General features: G+C 44.3%; 1 protein-coding gene across 2 annotated transcripts; it reads right to left on the bottom strand.

Moving 5' to 3' along the window:
• Positions 1-3,497: 3,497 nt before the first annotated feature.
• Positions 3,498-9,681, bottom strand: LOC120042134 (G patch domain and ankyrin repeat-containing protein 1-like). 2 transcript variants are annotated; one of them, XM_038986997.1, is made up of 5 exons: positions 9,613-9,681; positions 8,844-9,156; positions 8,335-8,469; positions 6,078-6,361; positions 3,498-4,135 (listed from the first exon to the last, which is right to left on the bottom strand). In XM_038986997.1, exons 2-5 carry the CDS (start codon positions 9,075-9,077, stop codon positions 3,640-3,642), a joined length of 1,149 nt encoding a protein of 382 aa, XP_038842925.1. In that variant the 5' UTR covers positions 9,078-9,156; positions 9,613-9,681; the 3' UTR covers positions 3,498-3,639. The 2 variants fall into 2 exon arrangements, with proteins under 2 accessions (XP_038842925.1, XP_038842926.1); XM_038986998.1 differs by having other exon boundaries at positions 8,844-9,130; positions 9,613-9,654.
• Positions 9,682-20,809: the final 11,128 nt, after the last annotated feature.

Below are 20,809 nucleotides of genomic sequence, written 5' to 3'. Positions count from 1 at the left end.
GCGGAGTCTTGTCTGGCAGCCAAACAGTTCATTCAGCACCATGGAGTGAATCCTTACCACTGCACTACCTGGCTATCAGCGGAGTCTTGTCTGGCAGCCAAACAGTTCATTCAGCACCATGGAGTGAATCCTTACCACTGCACTACCTGGCTATCAGCGGAGTCTTGTCTGGCAGCCAAACAGTTCATTCAGCACCATGGAGTGAATCCTTACCACTGCACTACCTGGCTATCAGCGGAGTCTTGTCTGGCAGCCAAACAGTTCATTCAGCACCATGGAGTGAATCCTTACCACTGCACTACCTGGCTATCAGCGGAGTCTTGTCTGGCAGCCAAACAGTTCATTCAGCACCATGGAGTGAATCCTTACCACTGCACTACCTGGCTATCAGCGGAGTCTTGTCTGGCAGCCAAACAGTTCATTCAGCCTCATTTACTGCCTTTCAAAAAAAAAACATGGCTGACTTGCTGAAATAAATATGGCTTCTACTGACTCCTTGTGGATTTGTGTAACTCGATAAGAACCGCATTCTCCTTCAATAACAACGAACGCTGAAATGAGTTTCAACTTTGAACCATAGACAAACATTACATTCAGGTTCAGTAAACTCATCATATTTGTTCTTTATATCATGAAGTATGAGCAAGTGCAAGCAAACGAGCTGTGACTAAGAAGGCCTGTTCGTTCAGCACTGTCAAAATGGACACCGACAGAAATTCAGATAGTTCAGATAAATTCGGCATGATGAGGCATTAACTTTACTTTTATTTAAGTCACCATACATACATACATACATACATACATACATACATACATACATACATACATACATACATACATACATACATACATACATACATACATACATACATACATACAGAGAGAGAGAGAGAGAGAGAGAGAGAGAGAGAGAGAGAGAGAGAGAGGGGGTCACCATACATACATACATACATACATACATACATACATACATACATACATACATACATACATACATACATACATACATACATACATACATACATACATACATACATACATACATACATACATACAGAGAGAGAGAGAGAGAGAGAGAGAGAGAGAGAGAGAGAGAGAGAGAGAGAGAGAGAGATGCCTACCATTTTAACAATTTTATTAGGCCTATGTGGTCTAAAAAGGAAGGAAAATACAATCAGGGGGTTCCACTTTTATACACAATCCAATATACCAACGCACAGACAGGCAGACAGACGGGCGGACGGGCGGACGGACGGACGGACGGACGGACGGACGGACGGACGGACGGACGGACGGACGGACGGACGGACAGACAGACAGACAGACAGACAGACAGACAGACAGACAGACAGAGGGACAGGCAGGCAGACAGATGGACAGGCAGACAGACAAATCAACTGAAATGACATGGATCTATCACTGAACTGTCTGTTGAATGGGAAGAAACTGTTAAGGGTAACCATGGTTACAGACCCCAACAACATACTGCATATAGAATACCCTCCTTGATGAGAAAAGCCCACGAGCTAATTCAACTCGGCAAAAGAAACGTCCTCTCACTGTCAACTGCGTTTTATTTTCAGCAAACTTGAAATATTTGTATGAACGTAAGATTCAACAACTGAAACATAAACTGAACAAATTCCACAGACATGTGACTAACAGAAATTGAATAATGTGTCCCTGAACAAAGAGGGAGTCAAAATCAAAAGTAACAGTCAGTATCTGCTGTGGCCACCAGCTGCATTAAGTACTGCAGTGCATCGCCTCCTCATGGACTGCACCAGATTTGCCAGTTCTTGCTGTGAGATGTTACCTCACTCTTCCACTAAGGCACCTGCAAGTTCCCGGAAATTTCTGGGGGGGAATGGCCCTAGCCCTCACCCTCCGATCCAACAGGTCCCAGACGTGCTCGATGAGATTATTGAGATCCGGGCTCTTCGCTGGTCATGGCAGAACACTGACATTCCTGTCTTGCAGGAAATCACACACAACGAGCAGTATGGCCGGTGGCATCGTCATGCTGGAGGGTCATGTCAGGATGAGCCTGCAGGAAGGGTACCACATGAGGGAGGAGGATGTCTTCCCTGTAACGCACAGCGTTGAGATTGCCTGCAATGACAGCAAGGTCAGTCCGATGATGCTGTGACACACCGCCCCAGACCATGACGGACCCTCCACCTCCAAATCAATCCCGTTCCAGAGTACAGGCCTCGGTGTAACGCTCATTCCTTCGACGATAAATGCGAATCCGACCATCACCCCTGGTGAGACAAAACCGCAACTCGTCAGTGAAGAGCACTTTTTGCCAGTCCTGTCTGGTCCAGCGACGGTGGGTTTGTGCCCATAGGCGACGTTGTTGACGGTGATGTCTGGTGAGGACCTTCCTTACAACAGGCCTACAAGCCCTCAGTCCAGCCTCTCTCAGCTTATTGCGGACAGTCTGAGCACCGATGGAGGGATTGTGCGTTCCTGGTTTAACTCGAGCAGTTGTTGCCATCCTGTACCTGTCCCGCAGGTGTGATGTTCGGATGTACCGATCCTGTGCAGGTGTTGTTACATGTGGTCTGCCACTGCGAGGACGATCAGCTGTCCGTCCTGTCTCTTGACAATGAAGTAACACTTCATTATCAAGCCCCAGTGTAACTCCTCAGTAGAGTAACACTTCATTTTCAAGCCCCAGTGTTTCTCCTCAGTAGAGTAACACTTCATTATCAAGCCCCAGTGTTTCTCCTCAGTAGAGTAACACTTCATTATCAAGCCCCCAGTAGAGTAACACTTCATTATCAAGCCCCAGTGTTTCTCCTCAGTAGAGTAACACTTCATTATCAAGCCCCGGTGGAGATCCTCAGTAGAGTAACTCTTCATTATCAAGCCCCCAGTAGAGAAACACTTCATTATCAAGCCCCAGTGTTTCTCCTCAGTAGAGTAACACTTCATTATCAAGCCCCCAGTAGAGTAACACTTCATTATCAAGCCCCGGTGGAGATCCTCAGTAGAGTAACACTTCATTATCAAGCCATAAATGGGCCCTTGGCCCTGTGGAGAAACAGGTAGAGCGGAGCAAATACCCCATAATGACAAAGCAAAAACTGGTTTTCAGAAATGCTTGCAAATTTATTACAAATAAAAATAACTGAAATACCTTATTTACAGAAGTATTCAGACCCTTTGAGTGCGAGCGAGAGCGCACAGAGTGTACACTAGAGAGAGCGCAGAGAGAGCAGAGTGTACACTACAGAGAGAGAGAGAGAGAGTGTACACTACAGAGAGAGAGAGAAAGAGCAAAGTGTACACTACAGAGAGAGCGAGAGAGCAGAGTGTACACTACAGAGAGAGAGAGAGAGAGAGAGAGAGAGAGAGCAGAGTGTACACTACAGAGAGAGCGAGAGAGCAGAGTGTACACTACAGAGAGAGAGAGAGAGAGAGAGAGAGAGAGCAGAGTGTACACTACAGAGAGAGCGAGAGAGCAGGGTGTACACTACAGAGAGAGAGAGAGAGAGAGAGAGAGAGAGAGAGAGAGAGAGAGAGAGCAGAGTGTACACTACAGAGAGAGCAGAGTGTACACTACAGAGAGAGCAGAGTGTACACTAGAGAGAAACTGACTACAACAGGTGTCCCTGGGTCAGCGTTTAGAGGTCAGGGGTCAAAGGTGTTAAAGGAAGAGCGGAAGTCCCTCTCCCAGTTCCTGTCCTTCTCCTCCCTCCTGCTCTCCTCCTTCATCCCCCTCCTCCCCCTCTCCCCACGACCCTCCTTCCCCGTCCGTCTGACTGCCTGCGGGTCTTTAGGTTGGAAGTGTGTGACCTTGGGTCGGGGTGTGGGTCCGTACCCCAGGCCTCTACTGTCCCTCTTCAGGACGGTCCGGACCGGCTGTTTGTGACCCTCCCCCTCGGGCCCCAGCCCCCCCCCAGGGGTCCATCCGGAGCGCAGCATCATCTGGTAGGCGGGGGTGGAGGGGGGGAGGCAGTAGTGGGGAGGTGGGGCAGGGCGGGAGAGAGAGAACAGGTGGAGGGTGGAGGAGAGGTGCGTCTCTGGAGGAGAGGAGTAGTGGACACTGCAGACTGGACACCATTGGGTCTGATTCTGGGTGGACTGGTTCTGATGGGTCTGGACTGCTGCTACCGCTGGGGGAGAACTGGGAGGGGGGGGTGGGGTGGGGGGGGGGGGGCAGAGAGAGAGGGATGGGGGGAGAGGAGCAACAAGGGAGGAGAAAAATGAGTATCTCCTTGACAACAACCTTCAATCCCAGTTCTTATTTCTACACGAGGACAGAGGAGAGCCTGGTCCTGGAGAACCTCAGATACTGCAGTATGGTGTTCCAACTAGGCACCACACCTGACCACCTGACCACCATCAACTGATCAGGTCAGGGATTGTCTATATTCACCACACCTGACCAACTGATCAGGTCAGGGATTGTCTATATTCACCACACCTGACCAACTGATCAGGTCAGGGATTGTCTATATTCACCACACCTGACCAACTGATCAGGTCAGGGGTTGTCTATATTCACCACACCTGACCAACTGATCAGGTCAGGGATTGTCTATATTCACCACACCTGACCAACTGATCAGGTCAGGGGTTGTCTATATTCACCACACCTGACCAACTGATCAGGTCAGGGATTGTCTATATTCACCACACCTGACCAACTGATCAGGTCAGGGGTTGTCTATATTCACCACACCTGACCAACTGATCAGGTCAGGGATTGTCTATATTCACCACACCTGACCAACTGATCAGGTCAGGGGTTGTCTATATTCAACACACCTGACCAACTGATCAGGTCAGGGGTTGTCTATATTCAACACACCTGACCAACTGATCAGGTCAGGGATTGTCTATATTCACCACACCTGACCAACTGATCAGGTCAGGGGTTGTCTATATTCACCACACCTGACCAACTGATCAGGTCAGGGATTGTCTATATTCACCACACCTGACCAACTGATCAGGTCAGGGGTTGTCTATATTCAACACACCTGACCAACTGATCAGGTCAGGGGTTGTCTATATTCAACACACCTGACCAACTGATCAGGTCAGGGATTGTCTATATTCAACACACCTGGTCTTCCAGGTGGGTTAAATCATTAACATGAAGTGACTGCGTCAGTCTAGTATGGTCGACCACATGACAGTACGGTCGCTGGCTGTCTGTGTTCGCTAACCTGTGGTCAGTCAGTCAGTCAGTCAGTCCGTCAGTCACTAACCTGTAGTCAGTCAGTCAGTCAGTCACTAACCTGTTGTCAGTCAGTCACTAACCTGTGGTCAGTCAGTCACTAACCTGTGGTCAGTCAGTCAGTCACTAACCTGTGGTCAGTCAGTCAGTCACTAACCTGTGGTCAGTCAGTCAGTCACTAACCTGTGGTCAGTCAGTCAGTCAGTCAGTCAGTCAGTCAGTCAGTCAGTCAGTCAGTCACTAACCTGTTGTCAGTCAGTCAGTCACTAACCTGTGGTCAGTCAGTCAGTCACTAACCTGTGGTCAGTCAGTCAGTCACTAACCTGTGGTCAGTCAGTCAGTCACTAACCTGTGGTCCTAGTGTTCAGTCACTAACCTGTGGTCCTGGTGGTCAGTCACTAACCTGTGGTCCTGGTGGTCAGTCACTAACCTGTGGTCAGTCAGTCAGTCACTAACCTGTGGTCAGTCAGTCAGTCACTAACCTGTGGTCCTGGTGGTCAGTCACTAACCTGTGGTCCTGGTGGTCAGTCACTAACCTGTGGTCCTGGTGGTCAGTCACTAACCTGTGGTCAGTCAGTCAGTCACTAACCTGTGGTCCTGGTGGTCAGTCACTAACCTGTGGTCAGTCAGTCAGTCACTAACCTGTGGTCAGTCAGTCAGTCACTAACCTGTGGTCAGTCAGTCAGTCACTAACCTGTGGTCCTGGTGGTCAGTCACTAACCTGTGGTCCTGGTGGTCAGTCACTAACCTGTGGTCCTGGTGGTCAGTCACTAACCTGTGGTCCTGGTGGTCAGTCACTAACCTGTGGTCCTGGTGGTCAGTCACTAACCTGTGGTCCTGGTGTTCAGTCACTAACCTGTGGTCCTGGTGTTCAGTCACTAACCTGTGGTCCTGATGGTCCTGCGTCTCTCTCCTGTAATGGTTGTGTTGACCCCTCTGTCTCCCATGCCGGTCACCCGTCTCATGGTCACAGTCCTGCGGAGACCCGTAGTGGTCCAGTTCCTCTAGGACCCCGCTATGCCCCGCCATCCGCGCCAGCTCCCTGGCGTCCCGGCCCTGCGTGTCGACCACGCCCACCCACGCCGCCCCCTGCTGGAGGAGGAGCCTAACGACACCCCGCTGCCCTGCTGCCGCTGCACACATCACACCTGTCCACCACCAGCTGTCCTGGAGAGAGAGTCAGGGAGAGAAAGAGGAGATGGAGAGAGAGACATTAAGAAGAAGTTGTAGAGGACATTTTGGTCATGTAGCAGACACTCCTCAGTAAAGCAGCTTTTAGCTAAGTCAGTGTTAGTAAGAGAAGACAACCGGTGTTAAAGACTAGCGCAACGGGAAAGAGGTTGGTCCGAGGGCAACGGGAAGGAGGTTGGTCCGAGGGCAACGGGAAGGAGGTTGGTCCGAGGGCAACGGGAAGGAGGTTGGTTCGAGGGCAACGGGAAGGAGGTTGGTCCGAGGGCAACGGGAAGGAGGTTGGTTCGAGGGCAACGGGAAGGAGGCTGGATCGAGGGCAACGGGAAGGAGGCTGGTTCGAGGGCAACGGGAAGGAGGCTGGTTCGAGGGCAACGGGAAGGAGGCTGGTTCGAGGGCAACGGGAAGGAGGCTGGTTCGAGGGCAACGGGAAGGAGGTTGGATCGAGGGCAACGGGAAGGAGGTTGGATCGAGGGCAACGGGAAGGAGGTTGGTTCGAGGGCAACGGGAAGGAGGTTGGTTCGAGGGCAACGGGAAGGAGGTTGGTTCGAGGGCAACGGGAAGGAGGCTGGATCGAGGGCAACGGGAAGGAGGCTGGTTCGAGGGCAACGGGAAGGAGGCTGGTTCGAGGGCAACGGGAAGGAGGCTGGTTCGAGGGCAACGGGAAGGAGGTTGGTTGGTGGCATGTTAGCATTTTAAAGGGGAAACAGGACTGAAGGCAAAAGGTTTGCGGTAGAATGCTCCAAATAAATGTTTAAAAACCTTGATATATTTTCACTTGACCTACTCCACCAAACAATGAACACATCTTAAGAGTTCTGAAAATGTTGTCATAGAGCTTTTAAATTGAACCTGGCTAGAGGACAAACCTGTCCTATTTCTATAGAGGACAGGTAAAATGTGTTTTCTTTGCATTTAAAACAAGTTTCAGCTTTTATATTGAATCTGTCTGTCAAATAGATGCATTTAAAACAAGTTTCAGCTTTTATATTGAATCTGTCTGTCAAATAGATGCATTTAAAACAAGTTTCAGCTTTTATATTGAATCTGTCTGTCAAATAGATGCATTTAAAACAAGTTTCAGCTTTTATATTGAATCTGGCTGTCAAATTGATGCATTTAAAACAATGCATTTGATTATTATTAAAATTGAAAACAAACCGTGAATCCAGTACTTGTACTACTGGCATCCTTATGTAGTGAGTTTGGCTCCTCATGAGGAAGTCCTGCCTGGGACTTCTAAAATAAATCAGGGTCACCCTCGGGCCAAAGAGGGACATTCCTCTTGTTCAAATGGTCAGAACACTGAGGTGATTTGATTAAACTGGCCCAGGTTGAACCGGGCTATGGTCTAATGGTCAGAACACTGAGGTGATTTGATTAAACTGGCCCAGGTTGAACCGGGCTATGGTCTGTCGCGTGACTGGTTGAAACCGGTGAGGGAGGTGTGCCCTGCTCATTTATAAGACACTTAGGAGGCTGCTGAGGAGAAACCGGCTCATAATAATGGCCGGAACGGAGCAAATGGAATGGCATTCAACACATGGAAACCATGTGTTTTATGTATTTTCTAACATTCCACTGATTCCGCTCCAGCCTTTACCACAAGCCCGTTCTCCCTAATTAAGGAGCCACCAACTTCCTGAGGTAAGAATACTCCATTTTCAGGCAGATAAACCATTTTTATCAAAAGCCCCACTTTAGCATGTGAAAACACAGCATCCTACTCATTAGTCTAGTCTACATGCATCACCTAGGTCACTTTTGTTTTGAGCCATCTTCTCCGTGGGCTTTGAACGGGGCACCTGGCTCACGCCCGGGAAGCAGCCCGGTGATAAAAACGGAAATCACTTTTCACTCTGCCAAGCCGGTCTACCCGGTCTAGTAATCCAATCTCCTATTTGGTTTCTCCCCGGCGGGAGACCCAGGTTCAGATCCCTCCTGTTACCTACCTGGAAGTTGACATCCACCCCCCGGGACAGCAGGCCTCTCACCCCAGACAGGTCACCTTCCTGGGCACAACGCAGCAGTCTCAGCCCCTCCAGCTCCGTGGTAGTACTGGTGGTGCTAGCCTGCTGCCTGCTAGCCTGTGGGAAAGAGTACTTTAGTTACATTTTGGTCAATCAGCAGATGCTTGACTGATGCATCTGGAGTGTGCAAAGCTGTCAGAGGCAAAGAGTGGCCACTGAATAAACTCAAATATAAAATATATTTTGATTAGTTTAACACTTTTTTGGTTACTACATGATTCCATGTGTCTTATTTCATAGTGTTGATGTATTCAATAGTATTCTACAATGTAGAAAATAGTACAAATTAAGAAAAACCCTGGAATGAGTAGGTGTCAACTTTTGACTGGTGCTGTGTATATATACTGAGGAAATACTTTATTTTTTAAATCATACATGTCATGATCATAGATGATGTAGCTACTAGGCTATATTTGTTGTGTTTGTGGTACCTGGACGTGCTGCCCTGCTCTTCCCCTCCTCTCTCTCCCCCTGCGGTTCTCTCTCCCCCTCTGTTCCAATCCTCGTCTCTCCCCTGCACCTCCCTCTTCTATGACGCTTTGATAGAAGCGTCGTGCCTCCTCTCCTCCGAGGGTGCTGGGTTGAGGTCCGGTGGCTGCGCCTGCGTTCCCCGACCACAGCAACTCTTCCTCTCGGGCCGGGGTGAAGTAGCTTAGCGAGCTCATGGCTGGGCCGGTTGGTCGGCGGCGCTGGAATAGCTAGCTGACCGCTAGACAGGCTAAGCGACAGTAACATTACAGTCACCTAAAACACAGTTGACCAGTCGAATAGTGATTAGATTTGAGTAAACGAGGTAACGTTAACTGACGTTCATCACTTTTCTGGAGTCTGGAAATGTCGGTGTAAGGTTATTTTCTTCATACAGCTAGTTAACTACAGTGGCTAACTCAATGACTAGTCTATGTCCTCCATAATAGTGTTACTTTTAGTGAGTAGCTAAGTGTAGTTAGCTAGCCTCAACCAAATATATTGTCTGTGCCTCAACGCTCGGTCGTAAAGGCTAATAGGTAGCTAACGTTAGCTGTGACTTATCAAACATAATTAGCTATGGGCAGCTAGCACACTGAATTTAACGTAAGTACCTAGATATTTAACAAAAAGTGTATATATTTATCAAAAAGTGTGTGTATATATATATATATAATCAAGAGTTCTCAAATGTAAAGAAAAAAAATGCTAGCAAAATAGCTAGTTCCCTACCTGAGGTAAAGTAGCGTGCCTCCATCTTTGTTGTTGTTGGTTTGCGGCGTCATGTCCACTATTTTCTACGTCACGCAAATAGCCCACACATCGCCTTCTGCTGACTGGAGTTGGTAACGCAGCAAAATCATTTTAGGACACCATTTTACATTCATTCAGTCAAACAAAAATAAGCACATAGGTCTATAGCGCGTCTTCATGGTATAACAGTAGATATGAAATATTGGTTTTCCACATTTTATTGATATTCAGACCAAAATATGTTGCATTAATCAAATATTTTTTATACTAAACAAAAATATAAACGCAACATGGAAAAATGTCAAAGATTTTACTGAGTTACAGTTCATGTAAGGAACTCAGTCAAATTGAAATAAATTCATTAGGCCCTAATATATGGATTTCACATAGATTAGGGTGGGCATAGGCCTACCCACTGGGGAGCTTGGCCCATCCAATCAGAATGAGTTTTTCACCACAAAAGGGATTTATTATAGACAGAAATAGTCCTCGATTTCATTAGCTGTCCGGGTGGCTGGTCTCAGACGATCCCACAGGTGAAGAAGCTGTAAGTGGAGGTCCTGGGCTGGCGTGGTTGCACATGGTCTACGGGTGTGAGGCCGGTTGGACGTACTGCCAAATTCTCTAAAACAACATCAAAGGAGACTTATGGCAGAGAAATGAATATTAAATTCTCAGGCAACAGCTCTGGTGGACATTCCTGCAGTCATCATGCCAATTGCATGCTCCTTCAAAAGTTGACACATCTGTGGCATTGTGTTGTGTGACAAAACTACACATTTCAGAGTGGCCTTTTATTGTCCCCAGCACAAGGTGCACCTGTGTAATGATCATGCTGTTTAATCAGCTTCTTAATATGCCACACCTATCAGGTGGATGGATTATTTTAGCAAAATAGAAATAATCACTAACATGGATGTAAACAAATTTGTGCACAACATTATAGAGAAATAAAGATTTTTGTGCATATGGAACATTTCTGGGCTCTTTTATTTCCGCTCATGAAACATGGGACCAACACTTTACATGTTGCGTTTATATTTTTGTTCAGTGTACAATCAGTGCCTGTGTTTTCTCTGACATGGTGGAATAACATTGATGGAAACATTCATGAGGTTGTGAATGTTTTTCATGTCAACAACTTATCAATGTTAACATCACTGAGAGCGTTGTATATGGTACAAATCATTCCTTAAGTACAAGACCTCAGCTGAATCTGGTAATAAAGGATGTGGCTGTTGAGCTAGTAGCTAGAGGAAAACATTAAACTAGGCACAAACTGGTTGAATCAATGTCGTTTCAACGTAATTTATCAACAAATTGTGACATTGAATCTACGTGGAAAATACACTGCTCAAAAAAATAAAGGGAACACTTAAACAACACAATGTAACTCCAAGTCAACCACACTTCTGTGAAATCAAACTGTCCACTTAGGAAGCAACACTGATTGACGATAAATTCCACATGCTGTTGTGCAAATGGAATAGACAAAAGGTGGAAATTATAGGCAATTAGCAAGACACCCCCAATAAAGGAGTGGTTCTGCAGGTGGTGACCACAGACCACTTCTCAGTTCCTATGCTTCCTGGCTGATGTTTTGGTCACTTTTGAATGCTGGCGGTGCTTTCACTCTAGTGGTAGCATGAGGCGGAGTCTACAACCCACACAAGTGGCTCAGGTAGTGCAGCTCATCCAGGATGGCACATCAATGCGAGCTGTGGCAAGAAGGTTTGCTGTGTCTGTCAGCGTAGTGTCCAGAGCATGGAGGCGCTACCAGGAGACAGGCCAGTACATCAGGAGACGTGGAGGAGGCCGTAGGAGGGCAACAACCCAGCAGCAGGACCGCTACCTCCGCCTTTGTGCAAGGAGGAGCACTGCCAGAGCCCTGCAAAATGACCTCCAGCAGGCCACAAATGTGTATGTGTCTGCTCAAACGGTCAGAAACAGACTCCATGAGGGTGGTATGAGGGCCCGACGTCCACAGGTGGGGGTTGTGCTTACAGCCCAACACCGTGCAGGACGTTTGGCATTTGCCAGAGAACACCAAGATTGGCAAATTCGCCACTGGCGCCCTGTGCTCTTCACAGATGAAAGCAGGTTCACACTGAGCACGTGACAGACGTGACAGAGTCTGGAGACGCCGTGGAGAACGTTCTGCTGCCTGCAACATCCTCCAGCATGACCGATTTGGCGGTGGGTCAGTCATGGTGTGGGGTGGCATTTCTTTGGGGGCCGCACAGCCCTCCATGTGCTCGCCAGAGGTAGCCTGACTGCCATTAGGTACCGAGATGAGAGCCTCAGACCCCTTGTGAGACCATATGCTGGTGCGGTTGGCCCTGGGTTCCTTCTAATGCAAGACAATGCTAGACCTCATGTGGCTGGAGTGTGTCAGCAGTTCCTGCAAGAGGAAGGCATTGATGCTATGGACTGGCCCGCCCATTCCCCAGACCTGAATCCAATTGAGCACATCTGGGACATCATGTCTCGCTCCATCCACCAACGCCACGTTGCACCACAGACTGTCCAGGAGTTGGCGGATGCTTTAGTCCAGGTCTGGGAGGAGATCCCTCAGGAGACCATCCGCCACCTCATCAGGAGCATGCCCAGGCGTTGTAGGGAGGTCATACAGGCACGTGGAGGCCACACACACTACTGAGCCTCATTTTGACTTGTTTTAAGGACATTACATCAAAGTTGGATAAGCCTGTAGTGGTTTTCAGTAGCTCTCTGGATGTAAACACCACAGTAGCTCTCTGGATGTAAACACCACAGTAGCTTTCTGGATGTAAACACCACAGTAGCTCTCTGGCTGAAAACACCACAGTAGCTCTCTGGATGTAAACACCACAGTAGCTCTCTGGATGTAAACACCACAGTAGCTCTCTGGATGAAAACACCACAGTAGCTCTCTGGATGAAAACACCACAGTAGCTCTCTGGATGTAAACACCACAGTAGCTCTCTGGATGAAAACACCACAGTAGCTCTCTGGATGAAAACACCACAGTAGCTCTCTGGATGTAAACACCACAGTAGCTCTCTGGATGTAAATACCACAGTAGCTCTCTGGATGTAAACACCACAGTAGCTCTCTGGATGTAAACACCACAGTAGCTCTCTGGATGTAAACACCACAGTAGCTCTCTGGATGAAAACACCACAGTAGCTCTCTGGATGTAAACACCACAGTAGCTCTCTGGATGTAAACACCACAGTAGCTCTCTGGATGTAAACACCACAGTAGCTCTCTGGATGAAAACACCACAGTAGCTCTCTGGATGAAAACACCACAGTAGCTCTCTGGATGAAAACACCACAGTAGCTCTCTGGATGTAAACACCACAGTAGCTCTCTGGATGAAAACACCACAGTAGCTCTCTGGATGAAAACACCACAGTAGCTCTCTGGATGTAAACACCACAGTAGCTCTCTGGATGTAAACACCACAGTAGCTCTCTGGATGTAAACACCACAGTAGCTCTCTGGATGAAAACACCACAGTAGCTCTCTGGATGTAAACACCACAGTAGCTCTCTGGATGTAAACACCACAGTAGCTCTCTGGATGAAAACACCACAGTAGCTCTCTGGATGTAAACACCACAGTAGCTCTCTGGATGTAAACACCACAGTAGCTCTCTGGATGAAAACACCACAATAGCTCTCTGGATGTAAACACCACAGTAGCTCTCTGGATGTAAACACCACAGTAGCTCTCTGGATGTAAACACCACAGTAGCTCTCTGGATGTAAATACCACAGTAGCTCTCTGGATGTAAACACCACAGTAGCTCTCTGGATGAAAACACCACAGTAGCTCTCTGGACGTAAACACCACAGTAGCTCTCTGGATGTAAACACCACAGTAGCTCTCTGGATGTAAACACCACAGTAGCTCTCTCTATCTTAGAATAAGGTCATATTTTACCACAACATTCCTCAAGTGTCATTTGTCATGAAATGTCCTCTAGGATCGCTGAGATTAGAATCTGTACTTATCTATTTCATAATTATAATTATTTTAAAAAATTATCAGATATTATGCATTTTACCACCATTTCCACAAAGTTCTAATGACCATAACAGTTATAAACGAATCCATTTCTAATATATATATATATATTTTTTACATTGCTCTTGTAATGTAAAGGTCTGAGTTAAATAACACTGAAAATAAACATGTTTAAAATTAAATCAGACTTTTTCCCCAACATGTCCACAGACACTGTGTTTGTACATAATAAATATTATAGTATAATGTAAACTTCAACTAATATACAATTTTTATGATTTATGGACAAACTACAGCAAAATACTTTGGGTTTTATTTTAAATAAGTTCGGTTTTTCTAAAGTAAAACAGTATAAAATGACCCAAGAATTTAATCCGGAAGCATTTCGGAGAATTAGGGTTTAAAATGTTAAAATGTACAAAATTCAGGCGAAAATAAAATGTATTGAAAATAAGACACTTTGCCTAAACTTAGACCTCAGAATGATAGTTGATTTTTGCAGATGCATCATGGTTTTGTAACTACATTTTCTACAGACATGTTTAAAACTGGTTTCATGAGAATCACCCATATAAACAATTTGATTTCACGTGACATAAACAAAAACACACATTCTCAGTCAAAAACATCAGACATCAGAACAGAGCTCCTCAATTCTCTCGTGTCTTCTCTTGTGTTAGTTCAGTTTGGTTTTGATCAACACCCTGTTTTATTTCTTTTTTTTGTAAATATTTATATAGTCGCCGGCATTAATAAAACTCTCTCTGGGCAAGAAAAGTTATCTGGTGTGTTTTCCCCTGATCGGGAAAATGTGATTGCACAGTGAGAGCAGTGGTATGTCTTCTTTCATGCTTATTCAGATGCCTTAACCGGTTAAATCTATTTCCCAACTGGGAACAGTGAAAAGTCTTATCCTGTCCTGTGTGTCCTCTCGTGACTATTCAGGGCCCCTAACTTAGTAAAACTCTTTCCACACAGGAAGCAGAGGTGAGGCTTCTCTCCTGTGTGTGTGTTCTCCTATGTTTTTTCAGATACCCAAAGTGGGTAAAACTCTTTCCACACAGGGAGCATTGGTAGGGTTTTTCCCGGGTGTGTGTCCTCTCATGCTCTTTTAGGTTCCCTGACCGGGTAAAACTCTTTCCACACTGGAAACATTGGAAAGGCTTTTCTTGTGTGTGTGTCCTCTCATGCTCTTTTAGATTCTCTAACCGGGTAAAATTCTTTCCACACTGGGAACATTTGAAAGGTTTTTCTCCTGTGTGTGTCCTCACATGCCTATTCAGGTCCCCTAACTGGGTAAAACTTTTTCCACACTGGGAGCAGAGGTGAGGCTTCTCTCCTGTGTGTGTTGTCGCATGTTTTTTCAGATACCCTAATTGGGTAAAACTCTTTCCACACAGGGAGCATGGGTAGGGCTTTTCTCTCGTGTGTGTCCTCTCATGCTCTTTTAGGTTCCCTAACCGGGTGAAATTCTTTCCACACTGGGAACATTGGAAAGGCTTTTCTCCTGTGTGTGTCCTCTCATGCCTATTCAGGTCCCCTAACTGTGTAAAACTCTTTCCACACTGGGAGCAGAGGTGAGGCTTCTCTCCTGTGTGTGCTTTCTCATGGTTTTTCAGATGCGCTAAGTAGGTAAAACTTTTTCCACACTGGGAGCAGTGGAAAGGCTTCTGTCCTGTGTGTATTTTCTCATGATCTTTTAGGTTCCCTAACTGAGTAAAACACTTTCCACATTGAGAGCATTGGAAAGGCTTCTCTCCTGTGTGTATTCGCTCATGATCTTTTAGACTCCCTAACTGGGTAAAACGCTTTTCACACTGAGAGCATTGGAAAGGCTTTTCTCCTGTGTGTATTCTCTCATGCTCTTTAAGGCTCCCTAACAACCTAAAACTCTTTCCACATTGGGAACAGTGGTAAGGCTTCTCTCCTGTGTGTATTTTCTTATGTCTTTTCAGGCTCGCTAACTGAATAAAATTCTTTCCACACTGGGAACATTGGAAAGGCTCTTCTCCTGTGTGTGTCCTCTCATGCTTTTTTAGGTTCCGTAACTTAGTAAAACTCTTTCCACGGCTGAAGCAGCGGCGTCGTCTCGCTCGTTTGGACGTCTCTGTGTCTGGTTCCTCCGAGGGACTCTTGCTGCTGTCAGAGTGAGAGTCTGGTCTCTCTCCTGCCAAAGACAAGAGTATTTAGTTCAACAGAATATTTAGTTCAACAGAATATTTAGTTCAACAGAGTATTTAGTTCAACAGAGTATTTAGTTCAACAGAGTATTTAGTTCAACAGAATATTTAGTTCAACAGAGTATTTAGTTCAACAGAGTATTTAGTTCAACAGAGTATTTAGTTCAACAGAGTATTTAGTTCAACAGAGTATTTAGTTCAACAGAGTATTTAGTTCAACAGAGTATTTAGTTCAACAGAGTATTTAGTTCAACAGAGTATTTAGTTCAGAGAGACCTGAATGAAACCTCCACATACATTTTACTTTGACATCTTAGTCGTTTAGAAGACACTCTTATCCAGAGTGAATCCATCAACAGTTAAGATGATGTGCCTAGAATGACAGCGAATCACAGCGAAGCTCCGAAAACCCATTGTTATTCTCTTTCTTCTTCTTCTTGAACTTCCTCATTTAAATCCTTCATAAATCCACTCTACAAGGGCCTATCAACTTGAAATATTTTAGGGTCATCAAATCCATTACCACGATGAACCATGTTAAGTTTGGCATTGATATGTTAAAAAAAGGAAAGAAACTATTAACCATTTACTTCTTATTTAACGCTAATGATTTAAAATAAATCATTAAACAAATCTACTTCTCATAAACTAAGTCAGATTCCCTCCAAATTTGGTTTTTGGACTCATGACATCAGTCATTAAAGGATTTGAGAAGAAATTGGTTGCTGCATTTAAATATGGCCGCACTGTAGCTATAGATGCACGTTACCACATATGCTAATGCTAATTAATGCTAATGCTAAACATTTTTGAAAAAATCTTCTCATGAACCAGCTATGGATGCACGTTACCACATATGCTAATGCTAATGAATGCTAATGCTAAAAAAACTTGAAAAATCTTCTCATGAACCAGCTATAGATGCACATTACCACAATATGCTAATGCTAATTAATGATAATGCTAAAAAATACTTGAAAAATCTTTTCATGAACCATAAGTCAGATTGACTCCAGATTTGGTATATATACTCAATTAATTAGCCTCTAATGAATTTGAGAATGATTAGCTGTTGCATTCGAAGTCGGCCACGCTACACTAGATGGCTCATATCACAATAATATCACATATCACATAATCACATATTGTTTCCCTATTATGGGGGCTGAACGTAGTGAAAAGTGGATCATTTATTCAGGACAATTAGAAACCGGAAGTCCTGTCTGCTTGTGCAGTCAGCATATCACAGCTGTGAGAGTGTATTGAAGTATTTTGGAATGCTAATGTGCATTTAAAAGGGACTTGTGGTCATGTGGCGGAGCAATTCCCGTACCAGGCTGTGATGCAGCCAGGTCAGGACGCTTCGACGGTACAACAGTAGTATTTTGGAGAAGACCCGGGGGAATGCCGAATTTTCTTCAGCCTTAAGAATCAGAGGCGCTGTTGTGCCCTCTTAATAAAGACTGGTGGTGTGAGGTTGGCTATGCGGTTGGAGGCAACAACAGATCTTGACTTTTCTTGCCCAGAGATAGTTTTATTATTTGCAAGTGGAGGAATAATTCCGGTGACTGTATTTACCCCCCAAAAAACTAAACAAAAACAGGGTGCTGATCAAAGACAAACTGACATGAATAAAAATAAGTAGAGCTCTATGAAAAAAAATTAAATTAAATATGTGATTTGTTTCAGGAAACTAGGCATATGTCGATCGTCACTACTTCACAGGAGAGGCTTTTTAACGTAAACATATATATTTTTTAATCAAAATGTGTTTTTAGGCAGAAATGCCTTCTGGAACATGTGAACTTTCACCTGCCTTAATAACAAACTTGTATGCCACCTGTAAATACTAATAATATTGTTAAAATTACGATCCTAGTTGGTTTAGCCAATGTAAAAAGTCATGAACCTTCCCGCTAGCCACGATTGGCTGAGATAATTGATGGGCTGGACATGCCGAGAGATGAGTTCTGATTGGTCTGCCATCTAGCACGCTTCTGTCTATAACATGAGCTGCTCAGTATGTGTAGGTAATCACTTTTTTAAGGTGCTTTTTTTGAAAAATATTACCGAGTTTTGAAATCAGTGGAATGCCCGGTGGAAGCAGATAATCATAGTAAAGAAGATGGAGAAAATTCAGACATTTGATTGTGAATGCGGAGGGAGTCAAAAAGAGAACACAGAAGGCCTCCGGATTACAACTTCAAACTAAGGACAAACCATGGCATCTGTGACAGAGAGGGAGAAGCCTTCATCCATGTATATGGGTAAGAGAGTCTAGCTAGCTACATTTTCAGATATTATACAATTCTAATTTTGTCTGAAAGTCGTTTTCATTGCAAGTTAAAGCACACTGTTAGCTAGCTAGCTGAAGCTAGCTGGCTCGCTAGCTAACGTTACGTGTATGATCTGTGTAGAAATATTATTAGAATCTCAGAGCCGCTAGCTAAGATTGAACCTAGGTGGTTCACTTTAGTTACCTGTAGATTCATGCAGGGTATCGAAGTTATGAGTTGGGATTATGGTTCACAATCTAAAACAAATGACTCCACTATGCAAGTAACCATTTCACTGTAGCAATTACACATTCTGTATCCTGTGCATGTGACAACTAAATGTTTATTTTATTTGATATAGTGTGTGTTTACCAGAGACGGTAACGCGAACAACAACATGACCTGCACCAAAATCAAATTAGGATATAACGTTAGGCCAACAAGACAGTGTCCAAGTTCTAAGACAGTGTCCAAGTTCTAAAATTCTCCAGTAGAATACCCTGCTTTTATTTAGTCATACTCACAATCATATGCTATTTACTGTAATTAGCTCGCCATTAACTTGTAAATAACTTGCAAATAATGATCTTGTTGCAAGCTTATTTTCCTGTAATAATTATTACAAATGAGCTAAAGTTAAGACATTGTCAGCTATATGATATAGTCATTATTTGAACTGGCTAGCCAGCTAACTTATTGTTAGATAGTCGTCTAACTTATTGTTAGATAGCCGGCTAACTTATTGTTAGATAGCCGGCTAACTTATTGTTAGATAGCCGGCTAACTTATTGTTAGATAGCCAGCTAAATTATTGTTAGATAGCCTGTTAACTTATTGTTAGATAGCCAGCTAACTTATTGTTAGATAGCCGGCTAACTTATTGTTAGATAGCCGGCTAACTTATTGTTAGATAGCCAGCTAACTTATTGTTAGATAGCCGGCTCATTTATTGTTAGATAGCCGGTTAACTCATTGTTAGATAGCCAGTTAACTTATTGTTAGATAGCCAGCTAACTTATTGTTAGATAGCCGGCTAATGTATTGTTAGATAGCTGGTTAACTTATTGTTAGATAGCCAGCTAACTTATTGTTAGATAGCCAGCTAACTTATTGTTAGATAGCCGGTTAACTTATTGTTAGATAGCCGGTTAACTTATTGTTAGATAGCCAGCTAACTTATTGTTAGATAGCCAGCTAACTTATTGTTAGATAGCCAGCTAACTTATTGTTAGATAGCCGGCTAACTTATTATTAGATAGCCGGCTAACTTATTGTTAGATAGCCAGTTAACTTATTGTTAGATAGCCAGCTAACTTATTGTTAGATAGCCGGCTAAGTTATTGTTAGATAGCCGGTTAACTTATTGTTAGATAGCCGGTTAACTTATTGTTAGATAGCCGGCTAACTTATTGTTAGATAGCCGGCTAACTTATTGCTAGATAGCCGGCTAACCTATTGTTAGATAGCCGGCTAATTTATTGTTAGATAGCCGGTTAACTTATTGTTAGATAGCCAGCTAACTTATTGTTAGATAGCCAGCTAAATTATTGTTAGATAGCCAGTTAACTTATTGTCAGATAGCCGGCTAACTTATTGTTAGATAGCCGGCTAACTTATTGTTAGATAGCCGGCTAACTTATTTTTAGATAGCCGGCTAATTTATTGTTAGATAGCCGGTTAACTTATTGTTAGATAGCCGGCTAATTTATTGTTAGATAGCCGGTTAACTTATTGTTAGATAGCCGGTTAACTTATTGTTAAATAGCCGGCTAACTTATTGTTAGATAGCCGGCTAACTTATTGTTAGATAGCCGGCTAACTTATTGTTAGATAGCCAGCTAACTTATTGTTAGATAGCCAGCTAACTTATTGTTAGATAGCCAGCTAACTTATTGTTAGATAGCCGGTTAACTTATTGTTAGATAGCCGGCTAACTTATTGTTAGATAGCCGGCTAACTTATTGTTAGATAGCCGGCTAACTTATTGTTAGATAGCCGGCTAACTTATTGTTAGATAGCCGGCTAACTTATTGTTAGATAGCCGGCTAACTTATTGTTAGATAGCCGGCTAACTTATTGTTAGATAGCCGGCTAATTCATTGTTAGATAGCCGGTTAACTTATTGTTAGATAGCCAGCTAACTTATTGTTACATAGCCAGCTAACTTATTGTTAGATAGCCAGCAAACTTATTGTTAGATAGCCGGCTAACTTATTGTTAGATAGCCACCTAACTTATTATTAGATAGCCAGCTAACTTATTGTTAGATAGCCAGCTAACTTATTGTTAGATAGCCAGTTAACTTATTGTTAGATAGCCGGCTAACTTATTGTTAGATAGCCGGCTAACTTATTGTTAGCCGGCTCAATTAATTAGCCTCTAATGAATTTGAGAATGATTAGCTGTTGCATTCGAAGTCGGCCACGCTACACTAGATGGCTCATATCACAATAATATCACATATCACATAATCACATATTGTTTCCCTATTATGGGGGCTGAACGTAGTGAAAAGTGGATCATTTATTCAGGACAATTAGAAACCGGAAGTCCTGTCTGCTTGTGCAGTCAGCATATCACAGCTGTGAGAGTGTATTGAAGTATTTTGGAATGCTAATGTGCATTTAAAAGGGACTTGTGGTCATGTGGCGGAGCAATTCCCGTACCAGGCTGTGATGCAGCCAGGTCAGGACGCTTCGACGGTACA

Source organism: Salvelinus namaycush, unplaced genomic scaffold, assembly GCF_016432855.1.
Source record: "Salvelinus namaycush isolate Seneca unplaced genomic scaffold, SaNama_1.0 Scaffold62, whole genome shotgun sequence".
Classification (NCBI taxonomy): Eukaryota; Metazoa; Chordata; class Actinopteri; order Salmoniformes; family Salmonidae; genus Salvelinus; species Salvelinus namaycush.
This window is presented reverse-complemented; position numbering and strand designations above follow the sequence as displayed.

What these genes read in the sequence shown, in the direction of transcription:
- LOC120042134 (XM_038986997.1), bottom strand. Translation starts at nt 9,077, where the DNA reads ATGAGCTCGCTAAGCTACTTCACCCCGGCCCGAGAGGAAGAGTTGCTG. An exon ending in GAGCAGGGCAGCACGTCCAG is followed by an intron (nt 8,470 to 8,843) that starts GTACCACAAACA and finishes TCTTTCCCACAG; the next exon opens with GCTAGCAGGCAGCAGGCTAG. An exon ending in GGGTGGATGTCAACTTCCAG is followed by an intron (nt 6,362 to 8,334) that starts GTAGGTAACAGG and finishes CTCTCTCTCCAG; the next exon opens with GACAGCTGGTGGTGGACAGG.